This window comes from Ovis aries, chromosome 8 (assembly GCF_016772045.2).
Source record: "Ovis aries strain OAR_USU_Benz2616 breed Rambouillet chromosome 8, ARS-UI_Ramb_v3.0, whole genome shotgun sequence".
Taxonomy (NCBI): domain Eukaryota; kingdom Metazoa; phylum Chordata; class Mammalia; order Artiodactyla; family Bovidae; genus Ovis; species Ovis aries.
In genome coordinates, this window is record NC_056061.1 from 6548334 (window position 1) to 6569645 (window position 21312).

At 46.0% G+C, this 21312-nt stretch overlaps 1 protein-coding gene across 1 annotated transcript in view; it reads left to right on the plus strand.

Moving 5' to 3' along the window:
• Positions 1-21312, plus strand: part of SH3BGRL2 (SH3 domain binding glutamate rich protein like 2) — a 117689-nt gene that overhangs the window by 38492 nt on the left and 57885 nt on the right. The window contains exons 3-4 of the mRNA XM_060419364.1: positions 718-1496; positions 1942-2042. Of these exons, the coding sequence (XP_060275347.1) occupies positions 718-1496; positions 1942-2042 (880 nt within the window). The remainder of the gene's footprint in view (positions 1-717; positions 1497-1941; positions 2043-21312) is intronic.

A 21312-nucleotide genomic window follows, 5' to 3' on the forward strand; every position in this document is an offset into this window, starting at 1 on the left:
TTACCATAATAAATTTAAAAATGGAATACTACAGACATGACGTCTGATAAATAATAGGGAGGGTTATACATGTGAAGTAATCAAAATCGCTCTAAAAAACAAATGCTCCAAAACCAAAATGGTCCAATGTTTATGCAAGAATTTTACCAAAGAGCCAGAGACCTCATCATCTAATCTTTCTTCCTAGAACTGTTAATTAATATTGTTCCCAGAACTCTGCTAAAACTCCCCTGCTGAAAGGAAGACAGTAAATACAGTACTGCAGAGAAAACTGGTTCATTCTACAGGAACTGTGAGAGGCTTGCGCTTTTGCGAAGCAGAAAACACTTGCTGAAGAACTATTCCTAAACTATTAGAAACTACCTAACAGCTTTTTTATTTCAACAGCAGCGTCCTGGGAGGCTGCGCTGGAATGTGCAGCAGGTCTGAAAACGGCACAGATTTGGCTCAAATCTGTGAATATTAGGTGCACAGAGCCGAAGCCATTGTGTAGGGAATCGGGGTGGGGCGGGCGGGGTCCTGATTCTCGATGATTAGTAGGATTCTAATTTCGCTTGGGATTGTTTTTTTTTCCTACAACAATTATTACAGTTTCGCTAGAAAAATAAAATTTCTAATTTCGCTTGGGATTGTTTTTTTTTCCCTACAACAATTATTACAGTTTCGCTAGAAAAATAAAATATCGGTTGTGCTCTCACCTGGGTTTCTAATTTTCAGCGTCTACCGAAAAAACAAAACAAAAAACCTCGTATTTATTCCCCAAGAATCACCCTTCTGCAATCTGCTGAGCCGCTGGGAAAACAGGAGCGCACAGCCCCACCGCGCCCCCCGACCCCGTCCCCACCGCGGCCACCTCCCAGCCGCCCAGCCCACCCCACGCGCGACCCGGAGACGATGGGTCTCCGAAGCATCACTGTTGTCTGTTGCCGTTTCTGGGTGTGGGGAATGCTTCAAACCAGTAAACCACTACACACAGAATCCCAGCTCGAACGCCGAACCGCGCCATCCTCGCCTAGCTTTCTTTCCTCCCCGGCCTCGTCTCGCCAGGATCCTCGCCACCCCGGCACAGCGTCTCCCCGCGGCCTCGGGAGGCCCTCGCGGCACCTGCGCGCGTCCGGGACGCAGGCTCAGGGACGCGGCGGCGGGAAGGAGCCCGGCGGCGGCCACTCCAGGAGCGGCGCGGACTACAACTCCCATCACGCCCCGCAGCCGGCTCCCTCCCCGGCCCGGCCCCGCCTCCCTACCTCGGCCGGCGGTCGGGCAGCGCCGAGCTTTTATCTGCAGACCGGGCGGCCGGGCGGGCTCCGGGTCCCTGCCGACTCCCCAGACGCGAGCGCTGTGTCGGGCAGCGGCGGCGGCGGCGGCGGCTCCCAGCCGAGTTCTGCCCCCGCGTCCCCGCCAGCCCGGAGCCCGCGGAGGGCGCAGAAGGTCCGTCCCGACCCGGCGAGAGGATGGTCATCCGTGTGTTCCTCGCCTCCTCCTCGGGCTTCGTGGCGGTAAGCGCGCAGGGGACCGGCCGCGGGCGGGGGTCGGGTCCCGCCGGGAAAGGGGGCGCTGGTCCCGCGGGACGCGGGCGGCGGGAGCCCCTGTGCGTCTGGGCGCGGCGGGCGGCGGGAGCCCGCGCCCGGCAGGTGATCCATCTCCCTCGGACGACAATGAACGCGGCGGGGAGCCGGGGTGTGTGTGTGTTGAGGGGGGGGACCCCGGACTCAACCCACATGCCCACCCTGCATGGTCCGAGACGGAGACCGGGAAAAGGATTCGGCGGGAAGCCCCCGGCTCTAGTTGGGAGGCTCGGGGATTTTGCAGAGGGGTGGTCAGGAAGCTTCGGGCGGGGGGCGGGGGGTCCCACTTTCCTTGATGAGCTTGACCGATTTGGGACTTTCAGCCTGGTTCCGTTTGGTAGGGGAGCTTGTTAAGCTGCTTGGTTTGCTCACCTAGCTCCTGAATGGAACAAGTTTAAGTGGAACTTGCTCTCCACCCTCTGTGCCCCGCCGCCAAGCACGTTACTTCATACCTGCGCAGAGAGAATGGTAAACCAGGTTTGTCCTGTTGTGCCAGGGTGGTTTTTTGATTTTTTGCCTAAGGTGCTATAAATATGTTTACATCTATATGTAAATATGGTGTGTTTGGTTCATCTTCCCCTATGTGCTCAGTTTCATCTTGGGGGTATGTAAATTGTGATCTGTTTAATTATTTTAAGCTATTTTGTTTGGTCCGATGTTCTCGAATTTTCTTTTTTTTTTTTTCAGGGAGAAGTTACATAGCAAGATGTGAGACTTTAAGGAAAAATTCAGTAATAATAGCTCACTGAGTAAGACATGTAGCAGTATGTTTTACATGATTATTAAGATTTTGTTACCTTTAGCTGAGTTAAACTGTAGATTTCAGGGGCTCTCTAGTGAGATATAGAGTTAAATACATCAAAAGCTGCGGTATTGATTGTTTCAAATTTAGTCCGGCCACTTGGTTGCCTGCCCGGAGACTCAACTAGGTTTTCCCCAAATTTGTTTCAGAAGGTAGGTTCGATGGAGAATCGAAGAAAATGTCGTTTGCAACATAACTCTGAAGTTTTTTATTTTAAAAAGAATTAACTTGTGGTAGAAAAAAGGCCCCGTTTTGTATTAGTAACAGGAGGTGGGAAACTCCAGCTTATCTTTATATGCAGGGATGTTCTGGTCCCCAGACTCCTGATAGTTTCAGTGTTGCTTGCTCTCTGGGGCTGCTTAGTCATACCTGCCTTTTATAGATCCCTCCACCGCTCCACGGAAGCTACACTTCATGTGTTTGGGAACCCATAGAGTTTGTGGATAGATTTTTTTCACAGTCACTCCTTCAAAAGTTCTACAAAGCTTTTGGTTTCACCGTCAACTTGCATGCTTCCATAACTATTGCAATAGTATTTTATTGACTGGAAAGGGATGCTTTATAGTATTGATACTAAGAAACCTATGTTATCTATGTTGGACAAAGAGAAGTCGCTCAGTCGTGTCCGACTCTGCGACCCGTGGACTATAGCCCACCAAGCTCCTCCATCCATGGGATTCTCCAGGAGTGGGTTGCCATTTCCTTCTCCTGGAGTGGGTTGCCATTTCCTTCTCCAGGGGATCTTCCCGACCCAGGGATTGAACCCAGGTCTCCCACATTGCAGGCAGACGCTTTTAACCTCTGCACCACCAGGGAAGCCCTTGACAAGTCAGAGTCAAAATTCTGAGGTCATTACTTGGCTTATCCTTCAGGAGGTAGTATATTAAGAGAGTTCTGGAACCCTGCATCATCTCTGTTTACTTATTTCCATTAACAGATATTTATTGCCTGTCTGCTATGTGCCTTTTTAACTTTTAAATTTAGTGATGGGTGTTTTGCACATGAAGCTAGACCTGAGAGAACCCAGGCAGGCTCTGATGAGCGGAATGAGCTTGGTTGAAGTACCTCATCTCTGCCTGAATTTCTCATCATTAGAATGAAGAGTTGTGATGAAAAACTCGGCATTCCACTCTAGCTTTAAAGTACTTTGGCTTAATTAGTTGGATAAATGCAGATAAATCCTCATAACAGCTCCTTTCACATTGGCAATATACATGCTAGTATCAAAGTGAATTTTTTTTTCCCTTTGGTGTTTTACTGGGATTCCCTCCTTGCCCCACCCAGTTTGTGTTCTAACAAGATAAGGTTTGAGCTGGAAGACATACTCTGTTATCATGTACCACATGTACAGCCATGAACACTAATTATCTATTTTAATGTACCTGATCTTTTTGGATCTCAGACAGTCCTCAGTCACTGAATCTCTCCACTTGTAATATTATCTCCTATATCCCTGCACAGTTTTTCTGTTATTAATATATCATTGATACTTTTGGTAATGATGAGTTTCTGCTTATATGCAAGAATAGTGATTTCTAAGAGATAATGAAATTGTTTAGCTCAGCTACTGAGCAGTAGAGGCTGCCTGGGGCTTATGGCATTATGCTGTATTCAACTGTGAGGGCATAGCAGGGTTTTCCCTCCAGCAGTGTTGTACTGACCATTGGCTCTGTCTTATCCAGTGGCCAACCATGACCAGCAAGTGCATGGGAGAAAGAATATTTTGATTCCTAAGTCAGTTTGGTTTTAGCTGAAGTTGATTAAACCACACGGAAGTAATGTGACTGGAAGTAGACTTGGCTAAATAAGTCCCAGGAATTTCAGAAAAGATGCTCTGCCCCAATCCACAATAGATTTAAATAAACTGTTTAGGGAAAACCCTTATATCTTGTTCTGATTTCCCTGAACTCTGCAGCTTCAACACCTAACGGTGGTAATTGTAATAATTAACACCAAAAGGTGATTGCCCTTTTCTCTTCCTCAGCTCAATGTAAAATCTGCTTTTATAAGAAATAAAAGCAATACCACATTATTATGCTGTGGCTACCTGAAAATCAGATTTCTTATCCAGCTGTCATTCATGTCATAGTGAAGGGCATTTTATTTCAGTCCTAAGAAAATGCTGTAGTCATAGAAGGGCTGTTTTAAGACGTCTTGATTTATTTTGCTTGTATACCCAGCAGGGGTGATCTTGATAGCTTTATCCAGGAAATGTATTATTAATATGACTTTTTAAAAAACTTTATTTTGTATTGGAGTATAGACAATTAACAGTGCTGTGATAGCTTCAGGTGGACAGCAAAGGGACTCAGCCGTACATATACATGTCTCTTCTATTGAATGACATTGAAATCAGCCCGTTATTTCATATTCATTGTTTCATTCAGTCAGCAAGCATTTTCTAAGTGTCTGCTGCTTGCCCAGCTGTGTAAGGATTCTTGTGGGAATTGGAGGAGCGCAGAGGGTGTGGTTTCTGTGTCCTCAAAGAATTCAGGTAGGGATCACGCCGGGAGATAAGATAGGAGAGGTGAAACCACCAGTAATAAAGTACAACCCAAGGACACATGCCTCTTTCGGGAACATTCTTAACAGAGATAGAAATAGGCAGCAGAGCGATGCATTGCAGGATGTCAGATAAGGAGGAGATGTGCCAGGAGTCATAAAATATGCATGGGAGCCTCAGGCAGATGGCGGAGAGAGGGACCGACTTGGATTTGGAACCGAGGGGAGAGTGCCCAAGCCCACCTTGTTCAGGCTGGAAAGGGGGCGCCTTAGATGGGAGGAGGCAGGCTGCAGGGTTCCCTGTGGACCTCTCTTGAGGACAGGGCAGACTCTGAGTCCGTGAAGTGTTAGCTGCTCAGTCGTGTCTGACTCTGTGACCCCAAGGACTGTGGCCCACCAGCCTCCTCTGTCCATGGGATTCTCCAGGCAAGAATACTGGAGTGGGTAGCCATTCCTTTCTCCAGGGGATCTTCCTACCCTGGGATTGAACCTGGGTCTCGTGCATTGCAGGCAGATTCTTTATGCTTGAGCCACCAGGGAAGCCCATGATAACAATGTCCAGAGTGCTTAGTGTCTCAGAGATGTCTTCAAAATTTGCAGCTGATGTGCTGTCTGGACCCTTTGTCCCCAGGGAGGAAGGTGTGGTCTGATGGGGAGGGACCTCCGGCATGTGATTTCAGAAGATTCTTTACCTTCCTGCCTGTTCTGATTGAAATTTCTCCAAAACGAAGGAAAGCTTTTCACTCTTCATTACAGTCCTTGGGCTCCGGTGTTGGGGCTGGCAGAACACCGAGAGAGATTTTCTCGTGAAGTCCAACCGCCTCATGTCACAGAGAAGAAAATACGGCTGAGAGAATAAGTGACCTGTTCTGAGGTCATTTATGTCATTCAGTGCTGAGCTGGGGGTTAAATGGAGTCCCGGTCACCTGACTCCTGAATGTGTTAATTCCTGTGTTCACTTGACCCTGCGTGTATTCGTGCCTTGATGTACTCATTCATATATTAATCACTGAAAACCAACTGAGTAAGTACCAGGCTCTGTCTGACAAAATTCTGTATAGTTTTTCCAGTAGTCGTGTATGGATGTGAGAGTTGGACCATAAAGAAGGCTGAGAGCTAAAGAATTGATGCTTTCCAACTGTGGTGTTGGAGAAAATTCTTGAGAGTCCCCTGGACTGCAAGGAGATCAAATCAGTCAATTTTAAAGGAAATCAACCCTGAATATTCATTGGAAGGACTGATGCTGAAGCTCCAATACTTTGGCCACCTGATGCAGAGAGCCAACTTGTTGGAAAAGACCCTGATGCTGGGAAAGATTGAAGGCAGGAGGAGAAGGTGATGACAGAGGATGAGATGGTTGGATAGCATCACTGACTTGATGGACACGAGTTTGAGCAAACTCTGGGAGATGGTGAAGGACAGGAAAGCCTGGCATGCTGCAGTCCATGGGGTCGCAGAGTCAGACACGACTGAGCGACTGAACAACAACCGGGCTCTGTGAGGTGCTGTTATGTGCTAGGTGTATACCATGGTCAGGAGAACAGACACAGATTGCCTTCATGGCATAAATCAGTGCTGAAGCCTCACAGCTCAGAGACTTGGACTGTAAACCATTTCACCGAAGAGAACACAGAGCTGATGCTGGCCTGGGGGATGTTTCCATGGGACAAGGTGAAATGAGCCAGACAGCAGTAGTATATTGCTGTATGTTGGGGGGACAGTCACTGGGAGAAAAAAATACAGAGAAATGGGAAGCAGAGTTGGAAGATGTGGACCTTTGCCCACAGCTGCAACGATGTTTTCAAGTAAGGTTGGGAGTGGAGGGGAAACGGAACTGTGCTCAGAGTTGTCTTGCTCTTTTAAGCTTAGAAAGGCATTTTATTTTGCCTGACTTATAACTATTTAAAACATGCAGAGATCTGTTCCATCTCCACAGGATGTATTGTGAGGCTTTATTTGTGGAAGGGAACCTCCAAAAGGAGTTCCAATGTAAATCAGGATGTGACCATGTAAAACAGGCTGAGCATTAATTCTTAAGTGACTCTAATCCCAGAACAAGCTGGTGAGGGTAAGCCTGGACTTGCTAGGATCTTTAATTCAATCCTGAGCCACCTGGCAGGGTTGATGCCCATCTTATAAGCGGAGAGGCTGAAGGTAACTGACCTGATTGAGATCATTTGCAGTTGATGGTGGGACCTTGAGTCCGAGTCTGGCTGGCAGGTGGCTCTAAAGCTTCTGGAGCCGAGTTTCTGCACCGTGGGCACTATCATCTCGGTGATGGAATGGAAGTGCCAGGGATGCTTGACATCCTGCAGTGTCCTGGACAGTCGCCCAAAAGAGCTTCCCCATGCAAAATGCCATTGGTACCCGACAAGAAATACTACCGAAGGGCTTTGGTGGCAGGAGGTGTGGAATGACCTTAGGGAATTGGTGGGAGCATATAAGAATATTAGAAGAAAAAAGAATAAGGCTTCCCTCGTAGCTCAGATGGTAAAGAATCTGCCTGCAGTGCAGGAGACCCGGGTTTGATCCCTGAGTCGGGAAGATCCCCTGGAGAAGGAAATGGTAACCCACTCCAGTAGCCTTGCCTGGAAAATCCCGTGGACAGAGGAGCCTGGTGGGCTGCAGTGCATGGGATCGCAAAGAGTCGGGCGTGACTGAGCGACTGACAGACTAACACAGGGACAAAGTCGAAAGAGAATGTCAGGCTGGGAAGACTTGTGTGTTGTTTTTCTATGGCTGCCATTACCGAATACCAAGAACTGGGGCTCAGGCAACAGACATTTGTCTCAAAGTGCTGGAAGCTGAAAGTCAAGATCAGGGTGTTGGTCTGATTGCTTCCTTCCAGGGGCTGTGAAGGAGACTGCGCCATGGTTCTCGCCTACCTTCTGATGGTTTGCTGGAAGTCTTTGGTGTTCCTTGGTGTGTAGATTATCCCTTATATCTGTCTTCATGTCCGCATGGCATTCCCTTTGTGTGTATGTCTCTGTCTACATTTCCTCTTTTTATATTGAACTTCAGCCTACCTTTTACCTAATTTTGACTTGATCATTTGCAGAGGTCCTATTTCCAGGACCACATCCCAGGTACTATGGGCTAGGACTTCAGCATCTTTTGCGGGGGCACAATCCAGTTCCCATAACAGCATGCGAGTTGAGGGTTGAACTAGAAGTACTAATTGATGGCACTTTAATTGGGAAGACTACGGGCAAATTTCCTGAATCCCAGAGTCAGCAGCAGGGTATACAGTTTTAGTCCCTGCATACACTAAGGTCCATTGCTCGCGAGGGAGATTCTTCATCATCCCAAGTGAAGACCTGACCTCAGTTCTTCTAGTTCATGCTAATATTTCCCAAATTTGACATCTTTTTTCCGTTCTGTGATATTTTAAATTTATAAATATAACCAAGGGCATGGACTCCTTTACGAAATTAGGGACTTTTAAAAATCTGTTTGCATTAGGACACTTTAAATAAATATTCCATTCTATTTGAGGAAACTAAATTTTGACAGCTGTTTATAAAAGTATGAGGTGGTTTCCACGTTGCAGGAATGTAAGTCTAGTTGTCTTGCTTTTTTCTGTGGTTTTCAATTTTTTGATCAAAACCAGAGAATAATGGAGAAGGCAATGGCACCCCACTCCAGTACTCTTGCCTGGAAAATCCCATGGACAGAGAAGCCTGGTAGGCTGCAGTCCATGGGGTCAGTCCATGGGGTCGCGAAGAGTCGGACACGACTGAGCGACTTCACTTTCACTTTTCACTTTCATGCATTGGAGAAGGAAATGGCAGTCCACTCCAGTGTTCTTGCCTGGAGAATCCCAAGGACGGGGGATCCTGGTGGGCTGCCGTCTCTGGGGTTGCACAGAGTCAGACGCGACTGAAGCGACTTAGCAGCAGCAGCAGAGAATAACTGTTGTGAAACAAACCCCAACAGTTCTGCAGGAAGCAGTGAGATACTACTAAAGAACATTTCTTCCTCAGATTTTTTTTTTCATGTTTAAAAAGTTCTGAAATGAATTTCATGCTCTTTTTTGTCAGTAAAGTTAGAAATGGGTAACAGAGTAGAAAAAAATCTAGATTAGCTATGACAAACCTAGACAACATATTAAAAAGCAGAGATGTCACTTTGCCAACAAAGGTCTGTATAGTCAAAGCTGTGGTTTTTCCAGCAGTCATATACAGATGTGAGTTGGACCATAAAGAAGGCTGAGTACCAAAGAATTAATGCATTTGAACTGTGGTGCTGGAGAAGGGTCTTGAGAGTCCTTTGAACAGCAAGGAGCTGAAACCACTCAATCCGAAAGGAAATCAACCCTGAATATGTTCATTGGAAGGAGTGATGCTGAAGTAGAAGTTCCAGTATTTTGGCCACTTGATGCAGAAAGCCGACTCATTGGGAAAGACCCTGATGCTGGGAAAGACTGAGGGCAGAAAGAGAAGGGTTTGACAGAGGATGAGATGGTTGGATGGCATCATCAAGTCGATGGACATGAGTTTGAGCAAGCTCTGGGAGATAGTGAAGGACAGGGAAGCCTGGCATGCTGCAATCCATAGGGTCGCAAAGAGCCAGACATAACTGAGTGACTGAACAACAAGATTCTTAGTGACTGTGTCATTTTAAGAAAAAAATTATTTTTTGCTGCACTGGGTCTTTGTTGCTTTTGCACAGCTCTCTTTAGTTGCAGTAAGCAGGAGCTACTCTTCATTGAGGTGTGTGGGCTTCTAATTCCTATCCACTGTTCCACTTCTAACGTAAAAATTTATTATGATTTAATGATTATATGTGAAAGTTTGAAACACTTTTTTGAAATGTGGATTTGGAAAAAATGGGATCAAGAAATTATTAGTTTAGCTGCCAAATGTTAATTTTTTAAAAATTTGTCCCCCAAACTCTAAACTCGGGAGGAGACCCTTTTAGGTTTCATCTGTTTTTCAGTACAGACTGCTTTAATAGGTGTTAGTTTAGCTGCAGGGTTAGTTAGAAACTTAAGTTATCATTTAAATCACATTCCTGTATTCGTTATTTTTCTGTGGTCAACTTTATATTATTTTGTTTATGCATTTTGCAGGGAAGGAGCTTAGCTTTCCAAATTAGAAATTTATTGAAAATTTATTCTTTCTGTAAAATGGTGAATGCTTGTTAACCTGTGAGGGAAATCCTCTGCTTCTGATGATGTACACTTGGCTTTTGGGGTCCTTTTGTAACAGCAAGTCATTGAACTCTTCTGTTTGGTGTTTATAAACCAATAAGGATCAGTACTTACCATTGCCAAGTTTGGTACTTACCATTGGTGGTTGGGATGGCTGGGGTGGGGGCAAGGATGGGGGGAGTTGGAGATTGGAAATTGATAACTGCAGGCGATGGCACCCACTCCAGTACTCTTGCCTGGAGGATCCCATGGATGGAGGAGCCTGGTAGGCTGCAGTCCATGGGGTCGCGAAGAGTCGGATACGACTGAGCAACTTCACTTTCACTTTTCACTTTCATGCATTGGGGAAGGAAATGGCAACCCACTCCAGTGTTCTTGCCTGGAGAATAGGGATGGCAGAGCCTGGTGGGCTGCCGCCTATGGGGTCGCACAGAGTCGGACACGACTGAAGCGACTTAGCAGCAGCAGCTAAGCATCTAGTTAAAAGCAGTGATTTCCCTTCTGTCCTCTTCAGAGGCTTATCTGGGTTTTTCTGCCAGTATAGGCTAGTCCCTCGGGACCGGGACTATGGCAAATATTTTCTTTTTTTTTAGCCATGCAGCATGTGGGATATTAGTTCCCCAACCAGGGGGGTCAAACCCACTCCCCGACAGTGGAAACACGAATTCTTAATCACTGGACCCTCAGAGAAGTCCCAAGACTATAGCAATTTAAAGTTAGTGCTGTTATTTCTCTTAGGTTTGATTGTGGTTTTTTTTTTTTCCCCTCAAATGCTAAAAGAGAAATCAACCTAGGAAAAGTACTTCATTGAATGTTTCCCTTCCAGACTTGTGACAGCTTTGCTGTAAACTGACAGCTGAACTGGGTGCTGGCAGATGGGCCCCCCACCTATACCCCCAGGGCCCTTTAGGCTGGCATGGCCCCTGGGAGGCGCTGGAGCAGTTTGATTGGTCTCCTACATCTGATCCCTTGTGTTAGCCTTGACAGCTTATTTGTTCCTGAGAGGACCTGACTCGTTTGTAACTGGCAAAACCCCAAAGGGAGTTTCCTGGAACTGACCCCTGACAGTGGAAGGATAGGAGTGGTGTGCGTCGGGGTGTGTCTGCCTTGTTGTGCGACCTTTGTGGGCTCCATGCCAGCATTACAGCCGGGCTCTTAAAGCCGGAAATGGAGCTTGGCTCTGACTGTGGGCAGAGAGTTCTACTACTTAAGGGTGCATTTTCCACCTCCTAGTGGTGATGAGTAGCCCATATCTGGAAATGGCTTGTCATCACCTTGGCTCTAGTGCCTCTGGCAGTGGAAGGCTAAGAGTGAGAGGTGACTTGCCTGACAGGTCAGTCCAGTGGTGTTCTGTAAATGCAAATGCATGGAGTTAAAGTCAGTAGCTGTTGCTACATACCAATCTAGTGTTAAAAACAAAGCAACCAAGAAGGTTGCTTGTATAGCACCGTGTATAGCTTGCATAGTTCCCTGTATAGCACAGGGAACTGTATCAGGGTCTTGTGATAACCTATAAGGGAAAAGAATCTGAAAAAGAATAGAGATATATGGATATACGTGCAACTGAATCACTTTGCTTTACATCTGAAACTAACGCAGCATTGTAAATCAACTATACTTCAATTAAAAGAGAAAAAAAGTAAATAAAAACATACACCACCTGTTGTGCGTGTTGAGTTGGGAAACAATTTGTGACTATATCTGATTTAAATCGGTTTATGAATGCCTCTGATTTCAGAGAGAACACGTTCAAATGAAAAACAAGACAACAAAGCAAAAGAAAAACCCTCGAAGCAACACAACCAACGTAACTTTTGAGTCAGTTTGTTTTTCTTCTGTGGGTTGTACGAGGAATGGGAGTGTGTCTCCATTCGTGACATTCCCGCGTAGACTGACGCTTCCAGCTTCTCTGCTTTAGTAATCATGTTGCTTAGGACAGATCCTTTGCCTAAGAATTGGCCATTTCCATAAGCCTGGATTCCCCCCTTGACAGGAGGTTTGGGTTGCACTGTCCTTATCCTTTTATGACAACATATTTGCCAAAGTAGATCTTTGCATTGAATATCTGCTGATTTATTTAATTCTGGAGTCAATTCACATCCAACTCAAGAGCCTACTTCTGCCTGTTGGGACTATCTACCCTTGGGTAGACATCACCAGCGCAAGCACATTGACTTCACTGGTTTAGTCTCATGGTTAAGGCGAGGCTTGGTCCAAATCCTAGTTTCCCATTGGTGAGGGAGCTCCTTCATTTGTAAAAATGGGACTGGAGTGGTACCTTCTGTATAGGCTTGCTGTGAGCATCAAAGACTTCTTCAATGAACTATTCCATATCGAGTGCCAGGTACACAGGAAGTATTCAGTGCCTGTCATCTATTATTTTCATTGTATCATCATTAACAGCAGCAGTAATAAAAACATGAAAAATTATAACCCTGGATCATACAAGACCTTTAGTCATAAAAATATTGTGTTCAGTACATAAGACTTTACTAAACCAAGGGTGCACGCTGGTATAATTTTTAGAGAGCTTTTAGTAAATTTAAGTTCAGTTTTTGACTGAAATTTAAATTAAGAGCATTATTATTTGAGGTCATTCCCCAAGCAAATCACTTAGAGTTCTTCTGTAACGTGTGAGCACCATATAGGGACATCGCATGCTGTGCGTGAGTCATTAAGCCATGTTTATTCACAGCCTACGAAGTGCTTACTGTGATCCAAATGGGCACTGTCCTTTGCTGTAGATGGTATGTGATTTTAGAGTCCTCATCCGATTTAAGGCTTCTTAACCTTGGCAAGTAGATTCCATCCCAAATGGCAGCCCTGTCCGATGGATGGCGGCTGCCTGGAGAGCTGGGAGAGGGGTTTGGGAGCCTTGTCTGGGATCAGCTGGGGACCCCACAGTGTGATTGATTGTTGATGTCTGCTCTGGCACCAGAGCAGGCGGCCCAGGGGTCGCCCACGTACTTGGCAGCCCTGTCTCTGACTCTGTGCACATTTCAGATTCATGTAACTGAATGTAGAATGTTTCCAGTCTATGAGTAAGAGGGAATAGAAATATTGGACAGTGGATTGAATTGATGGATTGTATCCCTTGCAAACATCTACCCTTAAATAAGGGGGTGGAAGCAGAGAAAGATCAGGATCTCCGTGTTTAATGAAGTTGAGTGATACTTTCCAGAAAAGGCCATCACGATTATTCTCACTGTGAAACTGAACACTGAACCTTGATGTCATGAAAGGTAGGCAGGGTTCTTTCACATCTGGCAGATGGGCAGAGGGATGGTGGTCAGAGAGAGCAGGAGCTTTGTGGAACGAGGTGGTGGAGACAGGAGAGGGAGAAAAGCACTGGAATAGACGAGCATCAGCCTGCGCACCCTGCTGAGTCTTGAACACTGAAAGATCAGGTGAGTGATGAGTGTTTACCCATGCCCAGCAGTCTTGGACAATTTTTTTCTGCAGGTAATTCAGTCCTTACAGTCATCCTACAGACTGCAGGCTATTATACCCATTTTGCAGATGAGAATATTGGGGGCACAAGAGTGGTTAAGTCACATGCCCAGCATGACTTAGCTCAGTGAAACCCATGTCTTCTGGTTTTGTGTCTAGTCCATGTTTTGTTACCCCACGTTGCCCACCAGAAAAGCCCCTGATTGGAGACCAGTGAGAACCTGGCCATGCTGACCCAGAAAACTTGCTAGGATAACAGTGTGTGAGCCCAAGCTAACAAAGTGGGAGGGGCAAGACTCCACAGAGCCATTCCAGGGGCCTGCACTCAGCTGTGGAGCAGGTCATTTTAGGAACAGTGTCCTCAGGGCTTGTTTAAACAATGGCTTTGCTTCTTTAGAGACTGATAAAAGCTATCAGGAATGCTATAGATTGAGGGACCTCCCTGATGGTCCAGTAGTAGAGAATCTGCCTTCTAATTTAGGAGACACGGGTTCGATCCCTGGTCAGGGGACTAAGATCCCACATGCCGCAGGACAACTCAGCCCTTGCACCACAATGAAGGCCCAGCACAGCCAAAATACAAATAAGTAAGTTTTTAAAATGAAAAAAATTTTAAAGTATGGTTGACAGCATGTGCAGAAGTACTCAGGGCTTTGTTTTTGTTATTTGTATTCCTTAAAGTAACTTGGCCTGGTAGCCACTGGAAGTGGAGAGAATGGATTTTCAGCACAGAAAGACCTGGGTTCAGATTATGGTTCTGGTTCCCCAACTGGCAGTAGAGTTTAGTAGGATAGTTTACCAAGTCTTTTTATTCCTCTGGACCTCAGCGTTCCCATTTGTAAAGTTGTTGGGAGTTTCAAGAAATGGCAGCTGTCAATAATATTATGAGTTCATTTAAATTTAAGTTAACAGTAATTCTTTGGTCTTTGGTAAATTTTCAACTTCAAGTGAAACTACTAAGATTTAACTAAAGAAAAGCAGTTGTTCTTAAAACCAAACAGTAAGTCCTGTATTCGATGGAACACATTCCTAGAAAGACCTGAATTTGACATTGCTTATTGGGGTTAACGTGTGCTACCTCATGGCCTGTTTGCAGAGGCTGGAACCCCCTTTTTTAAAAAAATTTTTTAATTGGAGGATAATTACTTTACAATATTGTGTTGGTTTCTGTCACACATCAACATGAATCAGCCATAAGTATACACATGTCCCCTCCCTCTTAAACCTTCCTCCCACCTACCACACCTCTAGGTTGTCACAGAGTACCCGATTTGAGCTCCCTGCTTCAAAAAGCAAATCACTACTGGCTAATGTATTTTAAATAGGGTAATTTATAGATTGCTGTGCTACGGTCTCGATTTATCCCACTCTCTGCTTCCCCAGCGTGTCCCCAAATCTGTCCTCTGTCCACATGTCTGGGTCTTCATTGCTGCCCTGCCAATAGGTCCATCAGTACCATCTTTCTAGATCCCAAGTACATATGCGTTAATATACAATATTTGTTTTTCATTTCCTGACTTACTTCACTCTGTAGAGCAGGCTCTAAAAATTAGGACTAGAACCACCACGTTGTTGCTGTTGCTCAGTCGCTCAGTCATGTCTGACTCTTTGTTGACTTCACTGAATGCAGCACGCCAGGCTTCCCTGTCCTTCACCATCTCCCGGAGCTTGCTCAAACCCATGTCCATTGAGTCGGTGATGCCAGCCAACCATCTCATCCTCTGTCTTCCCTTTCTCCTCCCGCCTTCAATCTTTCCCCAGCATCAGGGTCTCTTCCAGTGAGTCAGCTCTTTGCATCAGGTGGCCAAAGGATGGGAGCCTCAGCTTCACCATCAGTCCTTCTAATGAATATTCAGGATTGATTTCCTTTAGGATTGACTGGTTTAATCTCCTTGCAGCCCACTGGGCTCTCAAGAGTCTTCTCCAACACCACAGTTCAAAAGCATCAGTTCTTTGGCCTTGAGCCTTCTTTACGGTCCAACTCTCACTTCGGTACGTGACTACTGAAGAAACCATAGCTGTGACTAAATGGACCTTTGTTGGTAAAGTAATGTCTCTGCTTTTTAATATGCTGCTTAGGTTTGTCCTAACTTTTTTTCCAAGGAGCAAGCGTCTTTCAATTTCATGACTGCAGTCGCCATCTGCAGTGGATTTTGGAGCCCAAGAAAATAAAGTCTGTCACTGTTTCCATTGTTTCCCCATCTGGGAAGTGATGGGACTGGATGCCATGATCTTAGTTTTCTGAATGTTGAGCTTTAAGCCAACTTTTTCACTCACCTCTTTCACTTTCATCAAGAGGCTCTTTAGTTCCTCTTCACTTTCTGCCATAAGGGTGGTGTCATCTGCATATCTGAGGCTCTTGATATTTCTCTCGGCAATCTTGATTCCAGCTTGTGCTTATCCAACTGGGCATTTCGCTGATGTACTTTACGTATAAGTTAAATAAGCAGGGTGACGATATACAGCCTTGACATACTCCTTTCCCAATTTTGAAGTAGTCCTTTGTTCCATGTCCAGTTCTAATTGTTACTTCTCGACCTGCATACAGGTTTCTCAGGAGGCAGGTCAGGTGGTCTGGTATTCCCATCTCTTTCAGAATTTTCCAGTTTGTTGGTGATGCACCCAGTCAAAAGGCTATGGCGTAGTCAGTAAAGCAGAAGTGTATGTTTTTCTGGAACTCTCTTGCTTTTTCCATGATCCAGCAGATGTTGGCAATTTGATCTCTGGTTCCTCTGCCTTTTCTAAAACCAGCTTGAACATCTGGAAGTTCTTTGTTCACATACTGTTGGAGCCTGGCTTGGAGAATCTTGAGCATTACTTTGCTAGCGTTTGAAATGAGTGGGATTGTGCGGTAGTCTGAACATTCTTTGGCATTGCCTTCCTTTGGGATTGGAATGAAAACTGACCTTTTTCAGTCCTGTGGCCACTGCGGAGTTTTCCAAATTTGCTGACATATTGAGTGCAGCACTTTCACAGCATCATGATTTAGGATTTGAGATAGCTCAGATGGCATTTCCATCACCTCTACTAGAAGTGAACTTCCATATGACTCAACAATCCCACTACTGGACATGTACCCTGAGAAAACCATAATTGAAAGAGATACATGTACCCCAATATTCATTGCAACACTATTTACAATAGCTGGGACATGGAAGCAACCTAGATGTCCATCAGCAGATGAATGGATAAAAAGTTGTGGTGTGTATATACAGTAATATTACTCAGCCATAAAAAGAACCCCTTTGTTTTTAACTTAACAGTGTTTAAATTTTTTTGAGCAAAGATTTTAAATTCTGGGAGATGTCTTTCTCACCCCCACGCATGATCTGGATTTCCCATTCTTCCTGAGACATCGGAAGATTTTTTGGCCTCCATCAAGGCAAAGATCCACTGGAGATGGCTCGTGGTGGCCCCTTCTTCATCAGGGCATATACCCCTGGGGTCTCCAAGGCTCCCCATCATTCCTGCCATCTTTCCAACTGTGAGCCATTTGTTCTTGAGCTCAGGCTGTTCTTTTTCATATTTATTGTTGCTCAGTCCCCAAGTCATGGCCAACTCTCTGCAACCCCAAGGACTGCAGCACGCCAGGACTCCCTGTCCCTCACCAACTCCTGGATTTTGCCCAAGTTCATGTTCATTGAATTGGTGATGCCATCCAGCCATCTCGTTTTCTTATACTAGAACGTATTTCTTGGCATCCATGACTATCAAAGTAGGTAAAGCTGAGAGTCTTTTGAGAAGGTTAGATGCGTTTCATGAAGAATGGAGCTAGTGAAAGTCCTTCTTGTGGAAGGAAGGACATAATAGTCCTAAGTGGTTATTAGGCGTTTGCGGGCAGTGGGTATGTGGTGGAATCTCACTGTGGTTTTGATTTGCATGTCCCTTGCGACCAGTACTGTTGCTATTATTTCTTAAGAACTGGTTTAGATCTTTTTTGTCCCAGAGCTAACTCTAACTTTTTAATTCAGATGTTAAAGAATCTGCCTGCAATGCAGGAGACCCGGGATCAATCCCTGGGTTGAAAAGATCCCCTGGGGAGGGGAATGGCTACCTACTCCAGTATTTTTGCCTAGAGAAATCTGTGGACAGAGGAGCCTGGCTAGTCTGCGCTCTGTCCATGGGGTTGCAGAGAATCAGATGCGACTAAGCGAGTAACACTTTCACTTTTTTTTTTCCTTTTATTCCACACTTAGACCAATATGGCAGAATTGAGTCGTTAAGGGCTCTCTCTCTCTCTACTTACATATATTAGGCTTCCTGGTGACGCTAGTGATAAAGAACCCACCTGCCAATGTAGGCGACGCCAGAGATGTGCTTTTGATCCATGGGTAAGGGAGGTATAGATTTAAATTTAATGGAGTTAATCCTTCCCCATGTGTTCATGAGTACTTTTTGTTGCCGAGTGTTCACTTGTGTTCAGGACACAACATGAATACAGATAGTACAGTCAGATGGCTAGTCATCTGATTGAGCAGAAAAGACGAGCACAGAAAACAGAGTCCTAGGGAACATAGTGCTAGAATGGCCTGTCCTGTCAGTAAGCCTCCAGGGTAGGTAGATTTATCTGGATGAGGGCAAAGAAAGCCAAATTCTGAGCTCGCCAGAAAGGTAGCTTCTCTTCAACTGGGAAGATGACTATTTTTAAGATTCTAGAAAGTGTTACTTAAATAAAAGGCTTTAGTGGAAAATTGAGAGACTTTTTTTTTTTCCAACGTATTTTGCACGAGCTTGTGAGCTGGAACAGGCATCACCTTTCCTATTCTCTTTTTGTCAGAGAGATGGATTGGCTTGTGTACCATGCTGCCTGGTGTCTTAGCCTAGATGCTTCCTTTTCCACTGGCACGCGTTTCACACTTGCAGAGTGAGAGCGTGGCACACACATGCTGCTGTGAGTCCCACAGTAATGTTTAAATGGTGAGCTCGGTTCTAAGCGATGATTAACAGAGATGAGATTAATACTTCACCTTTTTAAACTCCTTTTCCATTAAAAACGGGAAACTAAGCATCTTCTAACAAGATGAAGTCTGTGTTCAGTTCAGAGAGTGTCGGAAAACCTCACTGTCTACTCCCTTCAGGGCCTCACTTCTTGGCCTGGCACCTTGGGCCCCCTGATCCAATCCTGACCTACCTCTGTGGTGTTTTCTCTACTGTATATATCAGTTCAGTTCAGTTCAGTCGCTAATCATGTCCGACTCTGCGACCCCGTGGACGGACTGCAGCACGCCAGGCTTCCCTGTCCATCACCAACTCCCGGAGTTTGCTCAAGCTCATGTCCAGCCAGTCAGTGATGCCATCTAACCATCTCATCCTTTGTCATCTCCTTCTCCTCCCGCCTTTAATCTTTCCCAGCATTAGGATCTTTTCAAATGAGTCAGTTCTTCGCATCAGATGTCCAAAGTATTGAAGTTTCAGCTTCAGCATCAGTCCTTCCAATGAATAGTCAGGACTGATTTCCTTTAGGATGGACTGGTTGGACCTTGCAGTCCAAGGGACTCTCAAGAGTCTTCTCCAACACCACAGTTCAAAAGCATCAATTCTTTGGCACTCAGCTTTCTTTTGGAGACGGCAGTGGCAACCCACTCCAGTACTCTTGCCTGGAGGATCCCATGGACGGAGGAGCCTGGTGGGCTGCAGTCCTTGGGGTTGCTAAGAGTCGGACACGACTGAGCGACTTCACTTTCACTTTTCACTTTCATGCATTGGAGAAGGAAATGGCAATCCACTCCAGTGTTCTTGCCTGGAGAATCCCAGAGACGGTGGAGCCTGGTGGGCTGCCATCTATGGGGTTGCACAGAGTCGGACACGACTGAAGCGACTTAGCAGCAGCAGCAGCAGCAGCAGCAGCAGCAGCAGCAGCAGCAGCAGCAGCAGCAGCAGCAGCAGCTTTCTTTATAGTCCAACTCTCACATTCACACATGACTACTGGAAAAACCATAACTTTTGACTAGATGGACCTTTGTTGGCATGCGTATGTGCTAAGTAGCTTCAGTCATGTCTGACTCTTTGCAACCTTGTAAACTGTAGCCCGACAGGCTCCTCTGTCCCAGGGATCCTCCAGGCAAGAATACTGGAGTGGATTGCCATATCCTTCTCCAACTATATACACATACCAGGCTTTTCTCTTTATTAGAGGCTACACGGGCTCTTAGCTGTGGCATGTGAGACCTAGTTCCCTGGCCAGGGATCAAACCCAGGCCCCCTGCATTGGGAATAGGAATCTTAGCCACTGGACCACCAGGAGAGTCCCCACACCAGGCTTTTTTAATCCTTTCCCTCTGGGCCTTTTCTCACGCCGCTTTCTTTCCCTTGATTGTGCTGACCTTGCACTGGGACTAGGCCTCTTCCTTCTTTGAAGCCCGTGCCAGTGACATTTCCCAGTACATCCGCCTCACGACCCAACCTGCCTCCCACTTTCACCTTCTAAATCGGGAGGACTCTGTTTCCCCAGCCCCCCAAAGTCCAACCTGGGGAACTGCTCTCCTGCGGCCTCGACACATGTAAGTCATGGCCAACTGTTTGTGATCCCGTGGACTGTGGCCCACCAGGCTCCTCTGTCCACGGGGTTTTCTGGCCGAGAATACTAGAGCCAGTACTATTAGCCATTTCCTACTCCGGGGGTCTTCCCAACCCAGAGATCGAACCCAAGACTCTTGCGTCTCCTGTACTGGCAGGCAGATTCTTTACTGCTCGCGCTACCCGGGAAGCCCACTGCACACTTGGTTACAGTGATTTTGTACCCAGGAGATTTGAACTCTTAAGCTCGAAATTCGCTAAGGTCAGGTTCTATTCTTTTTTTTTTTTTTAAGGAAAATATTTATGTTTTACAAGTGCTTTTATAGCGTTATTTTTTTAAGAGCAATTTTAGATTTGCAGCAAAGTGAATAGAAAGTAGAGATTTCCCGTATGTCTCCTTCCTTCTCATATGCAGTTTTCTAGTCCTCTTTTTATTCCCCCCACGCTTCCTGTCATAGCTTCCCAGGTAGCGCTAGTGGTAAAGAACTCACCTGCCAATGCAGGAGACTTAAGAGACTCAGGTTCAATTCCAGGATCAGGAAGATTCCCTGGAGGAGGGCATGGCTACCCGCTTCAGCATTCTTGCCTTACAGTCCGTGGGGTTGCAGTGTTGGACATGACCGAGTGTGCAGGAAGATTCCCTGGAGGAGGGCATGGCTACCCGCTCCAGCATTCTTGCCTTACAGTCCGTGGGGTTGCAGTGTTGGACATGACCGAGTGTGCAGGAAGATTCCCTGGAGGAGGGCATGGCTACCCGCTCCAGCATTCTTGCCTTACAGTCCGTGGGTTGCAGTGTTGGACATGACCGAGTGTGCACGCACATGTTTCCTGTCAGAGAACTTGGCATGTTGTATTTATTGAACAACATGGAAAAGAAATACTGTTTCTGTAGCTTCCACATCAGAAAGGAAACTAATAAGAGTTGGTGACCTTGCCAGGGGGGCCTGGCGTGGAGTAGGTAGATGAAAGTATGGTAGGAAAACAGAAAGGCTGCGAGGGGCGTGATTCATTTCACTGCTTCTTAAAGAGATGGCATGAAGAATCCATGTCATTAGGGATAATTTTATTACAGTATTACTTCTCTTATTCTGATACCAGGATTCTAGCATCTTCACTTGGAAGGAAGCAGGGAGACCTCTGAGAGGCAGTTGGCTGGTCTCCATTCAGCCAGTCAGGGGGCTGCCCTTTTCCAGACGACTGGGAATGCAGTGGGGTCCTGCAGTCCTGGCCCCACGGGGTGGGGATCGGGGTCACCAGGGGAAGCTCTTGAGAAGGGGAGTCGCCTTCTGAAGGCAGACATAGAGCATTCCAGAAGCACAGCTTTA